The sequence below is a fragment of the Petromyzon marinus genome, chromosome 18 (assembly GCF_048934315.1).
Source record: "Petromyzon marinus isolate PM22_M1 ecotype Great Lakes invasive population chromosome 18, UKy_Petmar_22M1.pri1.0, whole genome shotgun sequence".
Lineage (NCBI taxonomy): Eukaryota > Metazoa > Chordata > Hyperoartia > Petromyzontiformes > Petromyzontidae > Petromyzon > Petromyzon marinus.
This window is the reverse complement of record NC_133684.1, coordinates 14,077,054-14,092,836: the sequence shown is the minus strand read 5'-3', so window position 1 is coordinate 14,092,836 and position 15,783 is coordinate 14,077,054. Positions and strand designations below refer to the sequence as shown.

The window sequence follows — 15,783 nt, the reverse complement described above, 5'->3', positions numbered from 1 at the left end:
AGGCACTTTAGTTTGTTAACGCCCGGGGGCTGTATGTCTGGAACAGCATCTTTTACAGATGGAACCAGATCAGGGATTCTATGTACTGTGTTGAATCGGACCTGGATCTTGTGTTTATTCAGGATTTTGGAGATCTTTTTAGTGACCCCTGCAATGTAGGGTAAGGTGATGGTTTTAAGTGGCTCCTCAAGAGGATCCTTCTTCATGACTGGAGTGATGGCTTTGCGGATTGTATAGTCGGAGTAACCATTAGCCCTGAGAGCCTGGTGTACGTGCTTGAGTTCACTGGCAATGTGTTCCTGGTCGGAAATGCATTGGGCTCTATGGTAGAGTCTTGATGAGGGAGTTCTTCTGGGATGGATGGTGGTGGGAATCCGGTTTCAAGTAAGCATCTGTATGGGTAGCTTTCCTGTAGACAGAGTGGTTCATTGAACCATCAGGTCTCCTTTTAATTAAGACATCCAAAAAGGGTAGCTTGCCATCTTTTTCGACCTCCATGGTAAATCTGATGGCTGGGTGTATGGAATTGATGTGGTCGAGGAATTGGTCTAGAGCAGGCTGGCCATGTGGCCAGATGACAAAAGTGTCATCCACGTACCTCTTTCATAAGGTCGGGCGTTGAGTGGCAGTCTGGATGGCGTCAGTTTCAAATTTTTCCATGAATACGTTGGCTACAATCGGAGAAAGGGGGGAGCCCATTGGGGTGCCCTCAGTCTGTTTGTAGAAAGTTCCATTCCAGGTGAAGTATGTGTTGGTTAAGCAATGTCTCACCAGGGGGGGTACATCAGTATGCAGTCCTTGATGAACCAAGTCTTCAATGATTGCGATGCTGTCAGGTACCGGAACTTTGGTGAATAAGGACACCACATCAAAACTGACAAGCAGGTCGTCTGGGGACAGGGAAATACCCTTGATTGTCGATACCAGGTGAGTAGAGTTTAGTACCGCAGAGGTGGTTTTTCCAGTGAAAGGTCGCAGGATATCAGAAAGAAAACGAGCCAGTTTGTAGGTGGGGGAGTTGATAGTGGAGACGATGGGACGAAAGGGTGTATTTTCTTTGTGTATCTTTGGAAGGCCATATAATCTTGGTGGTCTGGCCGTAGAAGGTTTCAATGAGAACTGTTTGGTTTGATCAATTAATGCTGTTGAATCAGAAATGATTTTGTTGGTTTTAGTAACCAGGCTGTTGGTGGGGTCTCTTCTTATTTTTGTATAGCTGTCATCGTTGAGAAGTCCCTGAATTTTGTTGTTATATTCTGTTTTGTCCATGATGGCAGTGGCATTGCCCTTGTCGGCTGAGAGGACGACAATGTCATCTCTCTTTTTTAATTGAGCTAATTCAAAGCGCTCATCTCTGATGATGTTGCTAGGTGGCATCTTAGCGTTTTTGAGGGTTGCAGCGATTTCAGATCTTGCTACGTCTGCAGAGATGTGACCCAGGCCCTTGAGTGCAATGTCTACATGGGCAATGATGTCATTAACTGGTATGTGTCTCGGTGTGACTGCAAAGTTTAGACCTTTCGCTAAAACGGATTTCAGGCCGTCAGAAATAGAACTGTTACTGCGATTAATTACGACTTTGTTAACGCCTAGCTTTTTGGTGTGTGGGTCCGATTTCTTGTTGGAAAGGCGGTTGAATTTGGAAATCAAATTGTCCTTACATTTGGTCGACATAGTGGATGCTGAAGAGGCAGTCATATTGTCTACATGTTTCCAATCCGATGTAGACATTGTTGCCGTCAATGATAAGTGTGATTTGTAGAGTATCTTGTCTAACTGATCTCGTTCGGTGCGTGTAAGTCTGATTTTTTTCTGAGATAAGAGCCAAGCTAGTTCTAGCTAGAATTCGTTTTGCATTAAAAGAGGATACAACAGCAGAGGTTAGTGTAAATGCGGTTGGTATTACCTTAGAGCCGCAGAAGGTTTCAACGAGAACTGTTTGGTTTGATCAATTAATGCCGTTAAATCAGAAAAGTGTTTTGTTGGTTTTAGTAACCAGGCTGTTGGTGGGGTCTCTTCTTATTTTCGTCCCATCATCTCCACTATCAACTCCCCCACCTACAAACTGGCTCGTTTTCTTTCTGATATCCTGCGACCTTTCACTGGAAAAACCACCTCTGCGGTACTAAACTCTACTCACCTGGTATCGACAATCAAGGGTATTTCCCTGTCCCCAGACGACCTGCTTGTCAGTTTTGATGTGGTGTCCTTGTTCACCAAAGTTCCGGTACCTGACACCATCGCAATAATTGAAGACTTGGTTCATCAAGGACTGCATACTGATGTACCCCCCATGGTGAGACATTTCTTAACCAACACGTACTTCACCTGGAATGGAACTTTCTACAAACAGACTGAGGGTACCCCAATGGGCTCCCCCCTGTCTCCGGTTGTAGCCAACGTATTCATGGAACCACTCAAAACCTTCACCTTACCCTACATTGCAGGGGTCACTAAAAAGATCTCCAAAATCCTGAATAAACACAAGATCCAGGTCCGATTCAACACAGTACATAAAATCCGTGATGTGGTTTTATCTGTAAAAGATGCTGTTCCAGACATACAGTACCCGGGCGTTTACAAACTAAAGTGCCTCTGTGGTAGCAGCTACATTGGAGAAACCAAACGACATATCTCGGACCGCATCCGCGAACATAAAGCAGACTTGAAACACGGTAGGACGAACTCCTCTGCCGTGGCAGATCATTGTTATAATTCAGTGGGCTCACATGACATTGACTTCTCCAAGACGGAGGTTCTTTGCAAGCCAACCGGCTACCATGAGAGATTCGTTCATGAGGCCATCCACATATACAAGCACAGAGACAATTTCAACCGAGAAGATGGATTCTGGCTTAGTAACCATTGGAAAGATGTTTTAAACCATTTCGGTTCTTAATTAATTGTATTTTACGGTGACCTTCAGACCGCAGCTCTTTCGCTGGCATTGCCTCTTAATACCTCTCACACCACGGTTAATGGTATGGTTTATAACATGGAGTATAACAGCGCATCGTGGCTGTTTCTCTCCCCCCTCCTCCGTCCCGAGCATTGATGTACTCGTCCGTCTGAACGGGGCTCGTCGCTATCCGTGGTGCTGGCGTTGAGGGGAAGAGACCGCCACCCATGTTTTCGCTATATGCATTGTGATATATAACGACTTATTGTTGGTGGCTCAGCTGCTGGAGAGTGTATAGAGTTTATTGATAACATTGAGGTAGTTTATATTTTAGTTTTTTATTGGTTTACTATATGGTATTCATTTTATAGTGTAGTGTATACCCAGTTGCTTTGTGTTAATAGCTCAGCTTATTGAAGAATATATTGAGTACATTTATTATATTGATGTAATTTAGACTTAATTTTTTCACATCGGTTTACTGTATGATAGTTGGGTAGTTGCAGCCCTTTAGCGTCCATATGACCAGTCACAAGCTAATCCCTCAGCTATTTCAATGCTAAATTCTCCTGTTTTATATGTAAACTCCTTTGTCAAGGCGCTTCACTTCTCTCACCTAGTTTAAAAGACGCTACGAATCTTAGCAGCGTTCATTGAAGCGCTGTCGTCCCGACAGTTCTGTTCCTTCACCTGAAGAAGGCTACTTGTGTTGTGGCCGAAACGTCGTGAGAATTTTATTTTATTATGTTTTATTTGTATTACTTTGTTTCCATTCTTTTTGACTTTACCGAAAGAACCAAGAAGATAAATCGAGGTATTTATATTTTTTAAGTAAGGTGTGATTGAAAGCACTTTCTAGATGGAGGACAGTCCTCCATGGGTCGAGTCGATGGGGGAAGGCCTTGAGCCTGGACTGGAACAGGAGCAGGAGCAGGAAGTTGGTGGGGATGCAGGGAATGTCATGCGGCAGCGGCAGAGAGGGAGTGGCCTCCTATTGGTTGAGGCTTTAAACAGAAGGCCTTGGTTGCTGGAGTTGAGAGGATACGGAGAGCAGAGACGATGAGTGGGGCTGTCTCGTGTCGTCCCATGCAGCTGAGTACGCGGGCGAGGAGCCTCTGGCTGCACTGGAGGCCGCTTTGCACTGTGAGGAGCTCAAGGAGACCATGCAGAGCTTCTGCGTGGGACACTACCTGGACGTAAGCCCTTCGCTTTGTCTGTTGAACCACAGGAGGCCTGCAGGGAGCCCCATGGCAAAGGAAAACGTGTGTGAATTTCAACGTGGGTGGTAGGGAGGCTGGCATAATGGTATCACTTGTGCGTCACAACAGGAAGGCCTGGGTTCGATTCCCGACAAGGGCGCCTCTCCGTTTATTCCCTCTCCATTCTTCATGGATTTTCTCCGCGTTCTCCGGTTTCACCCCCCCCCCCCCCCCCCATAGCTAAGCACACACGCTCACTGGAAATGGTATTGGCCAAACATTCCAATGCTCACAAAAATGACACTGCAAATTACTCAATTGGGATTGCACACAGCAGCATCACCTTTTTACTTAGAAAACTTGTCAGGACCCTCCAGAAAAAAAGTATCTTGAGACTCAGGGAGGCTGTTGACTAAACGAGCGTAACAACAACAATTAAACTAGATTCGAAGCTTTCGTGACTGCAGGAATTGCTCTTTGGTTCTTTCGGTAAAGTCCCGTAGAAAGAAATGTGATTAAATAATAATAGAATACGACGTTTTGATTGCAACACAAGCAACCATCATCAGGTACAAATGAATGAGAAAGCAAACATAGTAAACTTGGAAGTATAATGCAATACAACACAGATAGTTGGCCAACACAACAGTCAACACCCCACCTGGTTGATTACGTTCCTCCAAAGATTGCTAAATTTGAGAGAGAAAAAACACAGACACGGAGACACTCAGACAGACACACAAGCAGAGAGAGACTCGCACAGAGACAAACAGAGAGAGACACACATAGGCACACAGAAAGACAATGTCTCTGTGTCAAGGCCTTAAATAGAGAGAGAGGGGTTGGGCAGAGGGGGAGTTGTGTGGAATTCCTGCCCATAGCAGACGGACGAGCTGGACACTGGACTTGTAAACAAACAAGCACGGAGCGTTGTCTGGAATTCCTGCCCATAGCGGTCAGAGGAGAGAATGGACTTATAAACAAGCACGGTAGAAAGCAAACTTAGTAAAATAAGGAAGTGTAATGCAATGCAATGCAATTCTTCTTGTTTGTGGTAAGCACGCAAGCCCGGTGGTTTTGGTGGAGGGGGAGAAAAAAATTAAGACTCGATGCCCCAACTTGTGGTGGTCTTTTGTCAACGGGGGGGGGAGAGAGAGCTTTATATATATATGGGTGGGGGGTCAAGAGGGGGCCTGGAAGAGGTAACCAAGGTTCTAAGGGGAGACCGGGTGTGGGTGGTGGTGAGGGAGATGGGATGGAAAAAGAACACGCTATAAATCATACTATATGCACATAGCTTTATGGGTGGGGGTGACAAACCTGTACTCGATTCTGGGTCCATCTCACTGTGGCTGACAGGGGGGGGTTGCCCTTCCTGTGCCCGCTCCCATCTCCCAGCCCTGGCCCTCTCCACCTTTCCTCTTTTGAAACTCCACAGGAAGGGGGACCCACCTGGTCTCGAATTCTTATTCCTTCCCTTTAAGTTTGTGGGACAGGTGTTCAGTGCCCACATGGGCTAGCAGGGGGTTGTGCCTCTGTTTTTATGAGGGGGGTTCATGGTCTTTCCAGTTAGACAAAATGTTTTTTCTGGCTATGATATTAAAGTTTTGGAGTAGTGCGTGTTTGTGTTTTGAAAGGGCACCTGGTTTTTATGGAGAGAGGTCAGTGCCACATCTATCATTCAAGAAGGCCTAGATTTTCTGGTATAATTCTGGTGTTTTCAGGCATGAACAGAACTCATGTAGGTAGGATTGTGTTGTGCTTGGGGTGCTTGCCGGGTCAGTGTTGATCCGAACGCTGTTGCCAACAGCCGGAGCAAGACGTGGTATCGTGTGTGGAGCTGGGCAGCATGCCGTCGCCTCTCGCCGACACGGAGAGAGCCCTGGGCCTGCTCCTGGGCCTGCACTCTGCCCACCTTGCTTGCAGCACCCCGCTGTCGGCCGTCGAGGTCGAATGTGCAGGTACGCGCCATACGCCAGCTGTGGGGGATGGTCGCGACGCCGCGTGGCACAAGGGCGCGGCTTGGCTACTATTAACAGCAAACTGCTGAAATCCCCACCTCGCAGTGAATTAATGGTATGCATCGGTATCATCGTCATAATCATTGTGATCATAACCATCACGTGGTGATAAGTTAACTACCTTGCCTGGTATACAGCAGGTCGTGGGTTCGATCCTGATGCCTTTATATTTGGAGTTTGCATGTCTCCCTGTGATTGCGTGATTGAGTCCTCTGTTTTTCCCTCCACATTTAGAAATACGCCTTTAGAGTATTTGGCTGTTATACATTTACACGTGATGTGCCACTTTGTTGAGCTATCGTATGTGGCCAGGTCACTTCTCACGAAGAGCTGTATAGATTAATGGGCCTTACCTGGTAAAATAAAAATAGTTTTTGTTCAGTAATGGTGAATGTTGTCTCACGGTATACTCATTACAATGACACATTTACACCATAGCCAAAATATACAAAAGTAAATAAAGCAGACAACACACAACCTTCCCAAATCATGTCCAGAGTTTGCTTTTTTTGAAATTATGCAATCCTAGAAGGCCATGTGGCTGATGTGATAAGGAAAACATTTTTTTATATTGTGAGTGGCAAGGTGGCACAAGGTAACACTCATGCCTCACAGAAAAGTGCCTGGGTTCGATTCCCAACTTGAGTGCCTTTAAGTATGGAGTTTTTATATTATCTCCCTGTATGCATGGGTTTCCTCAAAGTTCTTTGGTTTCCCCACATAGCTAAAAAAACCAGAACGTACAATGTGATTGGTATTGTGCATACATCCCAATGCTTAAGAATTACCTTTAAATTTCTCAATTGGGATTACACAAAGAAAATCTCCCGCTGCTGCAAAAACTTGGCAAGACCTTCCTGAATAATTCTCGAGACTCAGTGAGGTTTTTCTGGATAAACAAGCGTAACAACAAGAACAATAATAAAATGTATGATGTGGAGAGGGACAGATGTGGGAAGGAAGAGATGGGAAGGAGTTGTACACTAAAAGATACAAGGCACACGATGGACAGTTCAGTCCCAATATTAAACCAGTCACACTCAGTGGTATGCAATGGCCTTGTTTGGTAAAGTGGTCTTGTCTTTACGCTTTGGTTCTTTGGTAAAGTCACGTAGGTAGAAATAAAATAAAATAAAACAAATCACGACGTTTCGATCGCAACACATCAGGTGGAACAACCACAGCAAGAAAAATGCTGAAGTAGGCGAGAGAGCTGCCGTGGCAAGAGGTTATATAGGTAAGAAAGGGCGGAGGAACAAGAGGGGAGGGGGGGGGGTGTGTGGGGTAGGGGAAGGTGGGGGGGGCTGTGTGAGTGCTAGGGGGAGAAGTGAGGCTGGGGGGGAAAGTAGGCGGGGCTAGAAGTGGGAAGCTGGGGACACGGGGGGAAAGTAACTCAGAAAAATAGACTAGTACCCGGTAAGTATGATGGAAACAACCACAACCAGTTAAGGCTTTACCTGGTTAATAACATCCTTCCAATGATTGCTCAATTTGTATCTATCTTCTCAGTTGAAGTTATGTCTATGTTTATATATTTGGATGGCTTCATGAACAAACCTTTGAAAGTAGCCTGAAGGTTTGCAGAGTACCTTGATCTCAGAAATATCATGCGAGCCCACAGCGTTATAACAATGGTCAGCCACGGCAGAGGTATTGGTTCTGCCGTGTTTCAGATCTGCCTTGTGTTCGCGAACACGGTCTGAGACATGTCGTTTCGTTTCCCCAATGTAACTGCTACCGCAGGTACAACTCAGTTTGTAGACTCCAGGATATTGCATATCAGGAATGACATCCTTCACAGATGGGATAAGATCAGGGATTTTGTGTACTGTATTGAATCGGACCTGGATCTTGTGTTTGTTTAAGATTTTGGAAATCCTTTTGGTAACACCTGCTATGTATGGTAAAGTGATGGTTTTGATTGGCTTCTCAGGGTACCCATTCATCTTTTGAGGGTCTGGTGTACGTGTTCCAGTTCACTGGCTAGGTGGTGTTGGTCAGAAATGCAGTGGGCCCTATGGTGTAGTTTTTTTAATGAGGGAATTCTTCTGTGCCGGATGATGGTGGGAATCAGGTTTTCCTGTAGACAGAGTGGCCCAACGAGCCCTCAGGTCTCTTCTCAAATAAAACATCCAGGAATGGTAGCTTACCATCCTTCTCCACTTCCATGGTGAATTTTATGGATGGGTTTATGGAATTGATGTGGTTGCGAAATTGGTTCAATGCTGGCAGGTCACGTGGCCAAATGACGAGTGTCATCTACATATCTTTGGTTAGGCAGTGCCGAACCAAAGTTGGTACTTCAGGATTCATTCCATGTTGGATCAAGTCTTAATTTATTGCTAGGGTGTCAGGTACAGGAACCTTGGTGAACAGAGAGACTACATCAAAGCTGACGAGCAAATCATCTGGGGACAGTGAAATTCCCTTGATTAGAGAGACCAAGTGAGCTGAGTTACGTATTGCTGAGGTAGTCTTGCCCGTGAATTGAAGCAAGGTCTCAGACAGAAATGGGGCCAGTTTGTAGGTAGGTGAGTTGATAGTGGAAACTATGGGCCAAAGTGGAGTACCGTCTTTATGGATTTTGGAAGACCATAGAATCTGGGTGGTCTAGTAGCAGAAGGTTTTAGGGAGAGCCGCTTGAATGGTTCGATTAGAGAAGTCGAATTGGTAATGATATTGTTGTTTTTTGTAGCCAGGCGGTTGGTAGGATCTTTGCTGATTTTGGTGTAACTGCCATCATTAAGAAGGTCCTGGATTTTGTTGTTGTATGTGGTTTTATCCATGATTACAGTAGCATTGCCCTTGTCGGCTGAGAGGATGATTGTCCTCTCTCTTTTTCAATTTGGCGAATTCAGAGCGCTCATCTTTGCTGATGTTATTAATGGGTTTATTAGCATTTTGAAGGATGGTGGCAATTTCAGATCCTGCCACGTGTCGGGATGTGTCCCAAGCCTTTGAGGGCTACATCTACCTGGGCAATTATATCATCCACTGGGATGTGTTTGGGGGTGACAGCAAAATTCAGCCATCTAGCTAGTACCGATTTTAGGTTATCGGAGATTGTGCTGTTACTCTGATTGATAACGGTCTTGTTAACATCTAGCTTTCTAATGTGTAGATCTGGTTTCTTTTTTGACAAGTTATTGAATTTAGCAATAAGGGTAACCTTGCATTTGGAGGACATTGTTGCGGCAGAAGAAGCAGTCATGTTATCAATGTAATAAGTGGCTCCGACACGGTAAGAACTTTACGTTGTTTATTAACAAATCTTCGGTACAGATTGCTTCTCTCTCTCAATACGAATGTTACGCCACCCAGGCAGATTCGCTGCCCCGCGCCATGTGGCGCTCACCCCGCTCGCTAACGCGCCGCTGGCTGACGGCGCGCTAGGGAGCGGTCGAGCGGCTGGAGGTCGAGCCGCCACATGGCATATTGAGATGGCGGGGCAGCAGCGACGGGGAGCTCCTCTTGATCTTCAACATCGACCCCGCACCTTGCCCCGGCCCCTGCTTATATGCGCTTCCCGGCGGCTAAGCCCTGCCTCTGGCCACGCCCCTCCTGGATCTTTCGGGAACGCTCCAGAGGCTTCCCGGGTGGATCCGCCCCCCCACCTTTGCTCCAGATATAAACCCTACTATAGATAAACCATAACTGTATGACAAGTAACGCCCCACATAATACAGGAAATGGCGCTCTCATTGCATCTACAAGGTTCCAATCAAATGCAGACATTTTATCTGTTAATGTTAAGTCTGATTGTTATAACGCTGTGGGCTCGCATGATATTGTTTTTTCCGAGACCAAGGTACTCTGCAAACCTTCGGGCTACTATCAAAGGTTTGTTCATGAAGTCATCCAAATATATAAACATAGACATAACTTCAACTGAGATGGATACAAATTGAGCAATCATTGGAATGATGTTATTAACCAGGTAAAGCCTTAACTGGTTGTGGTTGTTTCCATTATACCTGCCGGGTACTAGTCTATTTTTACGAGTTACTTTCCCCCCATGTCCCCAGTTTACCACTTTTAGCCCCGCCTACTTCCCCCACAGCGTCACTTCTTTTCCCCCTAGCGCTCACGCAGCCCCCCCTACCCCACACCCCCCCCCTCTCTCCCCCCTTGCCCCTCTCCCCTTTCTTACCTATATAACCTCTTGCCACGGCAGCTCTCTCGCCTACTTCAGCATTTTTTCTTGCTGCGGTTCCACCTGATGAGGATTGCTTGTGTTGTGATCGAAAGGTGTTTTATTTTATTTTATTTCTACCTATGTGACTTTACCGAAATAACCAAAGAATATGGATTCCTGCAGTCAAGAAAGCTTCAAATCAAGATTGGTCTTGTCTAGCCTGTGTTGTAAACCTTGCTCTTTGTCATTGTATCTGTGTATGTTGAACTTCTTTTGCACCACATGTAGTAATCGGATGTGTGGGGTTGTCTGCCTCCCATTATTTGTGTTTGGCAACGTAATTTATTTGGCTGTCTGTAGGCGGCTAGCACATACCCTTCCCATGTCCATGCCGTCGTGTCTCGTGGCTAACCTTTGACCTGCTGTCCCGCTGCTGCTCCCTCAGAGTGGCTGCAGTCTCCGTTGTTCCTAGGCGGGCTGCAGACCAACCCCACTCGCTACAGCTACAACGAGGAGAAGGACGAAGACCACAGCAGCGCGCACGAGTCTCACCCTTCTGGCGCCGCCAAACTTAAGGCCCGCCGCCTCACGCTGCCCGATGCCTCGCAACCCTTCCTGCAGGCCCTGGCGGACAACGCCACCCACGACCACGCTGTCAAGGTGCCTGGGCTAACGTTGATGTCTGATTACCGGGTCGGCGCCGCTGACATGGCTGGGAAGCACCACGCCAAATAGCGGCACACAACTCCACGTCCCCCGAGAGCAGCCTCCGAGGGCACTCGTTCATGCTCATTGTGCTCTGAAGTCGGCAGCACGATTCACAACCTCGACGTCGACGGATAGTCGCTCCTCAAAACACATCCGTGCGAAAGAAGTAGCGATGAAAAACTAATGCTGTTCCTGCAAATGAATGCCATTGCTGTGTTTCCTCAACATCTTTGCTTTTTGGTCACGTGCGTGTGAATTTCCAGGACTTCCTGTGCCACCTGGAACGCTTCCACAAGCAGAGCAACCTCATGACTCCGATCGCGTTCCCGGCTGAACATCCCGTCGAGGAGATTGGCCGATTGCTGCTCTGCTGCCTTCTCAAGCACCTGGACCTGGGTATACGCAGCAATCTTGGACTTGCAGAGTTGTGATGAGGCCCCCAACTTGGCTGCTTGTTTATTAAAAGCCACAACATTTACAATTTGAGTACCTTGACATTTAGCCAGTGATTACAACCAGCTTTATCAGGCTTTTTTCTAGGATTGTGAAGAAGCCTTCCTGTTTCGGTCTTAAATAGAGTAAAGGTGATGTCATTACCATCACCAGCAAAACGTCGTACTCAAATTGTAAATGTTGTGGGTTTACTCTCCAACACACCAGTGTGCTGAAGTTATAACTAATTGGCACGCTTTGTTTAGGTGACAAACCTTACTAATTGATTGTGTCGGGTGGTGGTGGTTTAACAACACATTTATATTTACGCAATCTAACCCAAAAACATTTGTTATGGACGAGCGGGAAGTACCCAGCGTTGCTCGGGCGAAAAATATGTAGACTTACACACAGACATCAACCCACACACACAAACACATCGACTTACACACACATGGACTTACAACAACCGCCATTCGCCACTAAGTGGCGGTGACGTCACCACGACGCTTGTGCCAGGCCACGTGAAGTGTCGAACGCCCGCTGGCAGGAGGTCACGGGGCAGACCCAAGTGCCATGGGTCGACTGACTAAGATGACTGAGATGACTGGCTGATGCACCACCTGTGTCCCCTACTGTGCCAACCTGCTGTACTTTAGCCACCCGGCGCTCCGCTCGTTGTTGTGAGCGTCGCTCCTCCGCCCTCTGTTGTTGTTGGAGGGCGACTGCCTCCAACTGCCCAGCAGCGTCGTTCACGAGCCTCCCACTCAGCTCCACGTCCTCCTGTACCACATCACTCTATCTCTTCTCTAGCCCGTGCCGCACCCGTTTAGCCCCCTCGATCCGGCCGAACAAAAGCTGTTTCGGCATGCGGTGGCTGGGCATGCGGGCTACATGACCCAGCCAACGCAGCCTTGCCTGCTGGAGGAGCTCACTGATGGGACCGTGCCCAGATCTTTCAAAGATTTGTGAGCTCCTCACACAATCCAGCCTGGTTAAACCCAGGATGAATCGTAGGCAGGCTAGCCTAAATGTTTCTAACCGGCGAAGATGTTCTATTAGGGGGGTCCACGTTTCACAAGCGTAGAGAAGGGAGGGAATGACCGTGGCCGAGAAGACCTGAAGCTTAGTGCGGAGCGACAGACGAGGTAGCTTCCACACAGCGTTACGCAGCCGATGAAAAGATATTGCCGCTCGACTGATTTGGAGTGAGATCTCTGCTGTTAAACTGGAGCCGGTCATAAGCACGCTGCCCAGGTATGGGAAACTCTCCACTCTCTCCACAACTGCCCCATCACCGATTGGGAGTTGTGGGGGTGGAGTGTCCGATGGTACAAAATACCCAGGCAGGTGCTTAGTTTTGGTGGGGCTGATGGTAAGGCCTCATCTCTTAGTGGCACGCTCCATTCTCAGCAGCAGCGTCTCCAACTCCTATTCTGAATGAGCAGCTATTAACAAATGATCGGCATACATAACGTGGTTGAGCAATAGGGAGCCATCCCTTGACCGCACCCGGGCATCGATCAGCCTCCCATTATATCTGTACCAAATGGAGATTCCCCCGATACAGCTATTGAAGGCTTCACAAACTACGTGGTCAATATAGATGTTAAATAATGTGGGAGCCAGAGGACATCCCTGTCGCACCCCAAGCTGTACAGGGAATGGCTCTGACTCCCGGCCACGTAGTTTTACCCGGGCCCGCTCACCAACATGAAGGTCCTTAATGATCGTGAGCAGAGGGTCAGGGACTCCAAAAGCACGAAGAACAACTCAGAGCCCAGGCCTACTGATGGCATCATAGGCCTTGACCAGGTCAATAAAGCAGAGATGTAGGTCTTGTTGGAATTCCCTACACCTCTGCTGTAGCAGACGGACAGAAAATATGGCATCTGTGCAGGACCGCCCTTTCCTGAAACCGCATTGGGGCTCCGCAAGCCTCTCCTCAGCGTGCCTGGCAAGGCGATGTTGAATAATCCTTGCCAGGACCTTTCCCGGCACACTGAGGGGTGAGATGCCCCTGTAGTTATTACAGTCCAATCCTGCGGAACCCGTCCAGTGGTCCAGACTGTTGTCATGATATTCTTGGTTCTTTCGGTAAAGTCACGTTGAAGGGAAACAATAAAATATATTTTATTATTTTATTATAATAAAATATATTTTATTATTTTATTTTTTCCCTTCAACGTGACTTTACCGAAAGAACCAAGAATATGAATCAGTGCAGTCACGAAAGCTTTAAATCAAAATTTGTTGTCATGATGTCATATTCGGCAGTCTGTGCACAAACGCCATCCTCCCTCAGCATTTCGGTTGGGAGAGAATTAAAGAGCGATTTGTGATCGCGGGCCATTGAGGCATCTCCTCAGCAACCCGCGACCACCACCCATCCTTGCAGTGCCTCACGGCTCTCCGAACCTCCGAGCGAAGGCTGCGGTAAGCCTCCTCATTCTCCGACGTGGGATGCTGTAGCCGATGAGAGTGGGCCTGTCGCTTTTTCTCAGCCAGCCTGAACACCGCCTCTGTCAGCCAGGGATCTCTGGGGAGGTCTGGACCGCGTACCCAAAGCAGCCATTGCAGCTACCTCAGTCACAGTCCTGAACCTCGCCTATTTCCCCTCTGCATCAGGAGGACGATGCCAACCCCAGCTGCAAGCGATGATGAAATTCTCGCTTGCCACTTTCATCAGCTAGCTAAGACCATACCACTAAGGGTTTGAATGGGGTCCTGGGTGTACACCCACCACCGGAGTGGAAGAATGTCAGGTGCATCTTACAGATGACAAGTCGATGGTCAGTGGGCAAATCAGCTCCACGTTAGGTCCTAGTGTCAAGGACATGGGCCCGCATCCGTTGTTCTGTCACTATGTGGTCCAGCAGATGTTCTTGCTTGGACCCGGCATGCATCCATGATGTGTGGATGCGCCGATGCAGGAGCAGCATGTTGGTAATTACAAGCCCATGGGCTGCACAAAAATCTAGCAGCCTCCTGCTGTTGTTATTGAGCTGATCTGGCGCATGCCTTCCAATTACTCCAGACCAGGTGCCAGCATCATGACCAACTCGTGCATTGAAGTTACCCAACAAGATGACTCTGTCCCGAGGGGCCACTTTAGCTAGCACCTGTGACAGGAGGTCATAGAAGGCATCTGACTCATTGGCTTTGCCTGCATCCCTCCTCGGTGGGAGCATAAGTAACCACGACCACCATTCCTCGCCTCTGGTTGATGGGAGGCAAGCCCAAAGTAGCCTGGGGCTTACAGCTTCCCACGCCTCACCGCCACGCTCCCACGCCCCCTTCATTCTTTTGTTTAGAAGAAGAGCCACTCCCCATTGTTTGGCAGTCTCCTGCCCCGAGAAGAGGACTGTCCACCCCTCATGGTGGCAGGAGCCAGAGCCGGTCCATCAGACCTCCTGAATACTACAGAGATCCAGGCGGTACTGGTCCAGCTCCCGACAGAGGAGTGGCAACCTCTACTCCGCAGCGAGCGTTCGAACATTACACGTGGCCACACGTAGTGGTTTTTTGTTTCTAGAGGAGCCCGAGGGTAAGGATTCAGTCCCCTGGCTCTGCCAAATGGGGTTTGGCCAGGAGACGTCATAGACGCCTGTCCCCCCGGGGGCCTCCAGCACAAGCTTATCAATTACATTTTTCATTCGTGTTTTAGTGGTAATTAATTGAAGGTGGATGGGTTACCAGCCCCTCGCACCCATCCAGAGCCCCCATTTGGCCGCTTTGGTGGTTACAAAAACGCCATGAGGGGAAAGACCAATTTAAATTGGCCTTCCCCCACGGCACTACCCATCACAGCATTGCCATCCGGCACCACAAGGAGGGAGGGGGTTGATTTTGCCGGACGACTTATATACACACACACACACACACATCGACTCACATACACACACACATCGACTCACACAGACACACATCGACTCACACACACACATCGACTCACACACACATCGACTTACACACATCGACTCGCATACACACATCAACTCACCCACAGACACATCGACACAAACGCACATTGACTCACATGCACACATGGACTTAGACACATACATTATTATTTTAATACTTGCTAACTTAATTTTTTTATATTAGTTTTCTATCTACGTGAGTTTAGCGAAAGAAGCAAGAAAATAGTACCTACTTAACAGTGCCGTGGTGAGGCCTAGTCCCGTGCAGAGCCCCCGGCCTCGCCTAGATTGCCCAGCCGGCCGAGGTGGCACCTTGGCAGGCTGAGCTGCTATACCGCCTCCCCTCCACCAGCTGCTCTACAGTAGCTACAAACTACTCTACAGCAGTATCTACCCACTCTATAGTTGTATATACGGACTCTACTATTATAGAGTCGATATACACTATTATACTCTCACTTCACAG

At 47.8% G+C, this 15,783-nt stretch overlaps 1 protein-coding gene across 5 annotated transcripts in view; it reads left to right on the top strand.

Moving 5' to 3' along the window:
- The window catches only part of HERC2 (HECT and RLD domain containing E3 ubiquitin protein ligase 2), a 159,739-nt gene that overhangs the window by 38,177 nt on the left and 105,779 nt on the right, over nt 1–15,783 (top strand). For all 5 annotated transcript variants that reach the window (XM_032956770.2, XM_032956768.2, XM_032956767.2 and 2 more), the window contains exons 25-28: nt 3,992–4,095; nt 5,909–6,059; nt 10,700–10,914; nt 11,226–11,358. In XM_032956770.2, the coding sequence (XP_032812661.2) occupies nt 3,992–4,095; nt 5,909–6,059; nt 10,700–10,914; nt 11,226–11,358 (603 nt within the window). The remainder of the gene's footprint in view (nt 1–3,991; nt 4,096–5,908; nt 6,060–10,699; nt 10,915–11,225; nt 11,359–15,783) is intronic.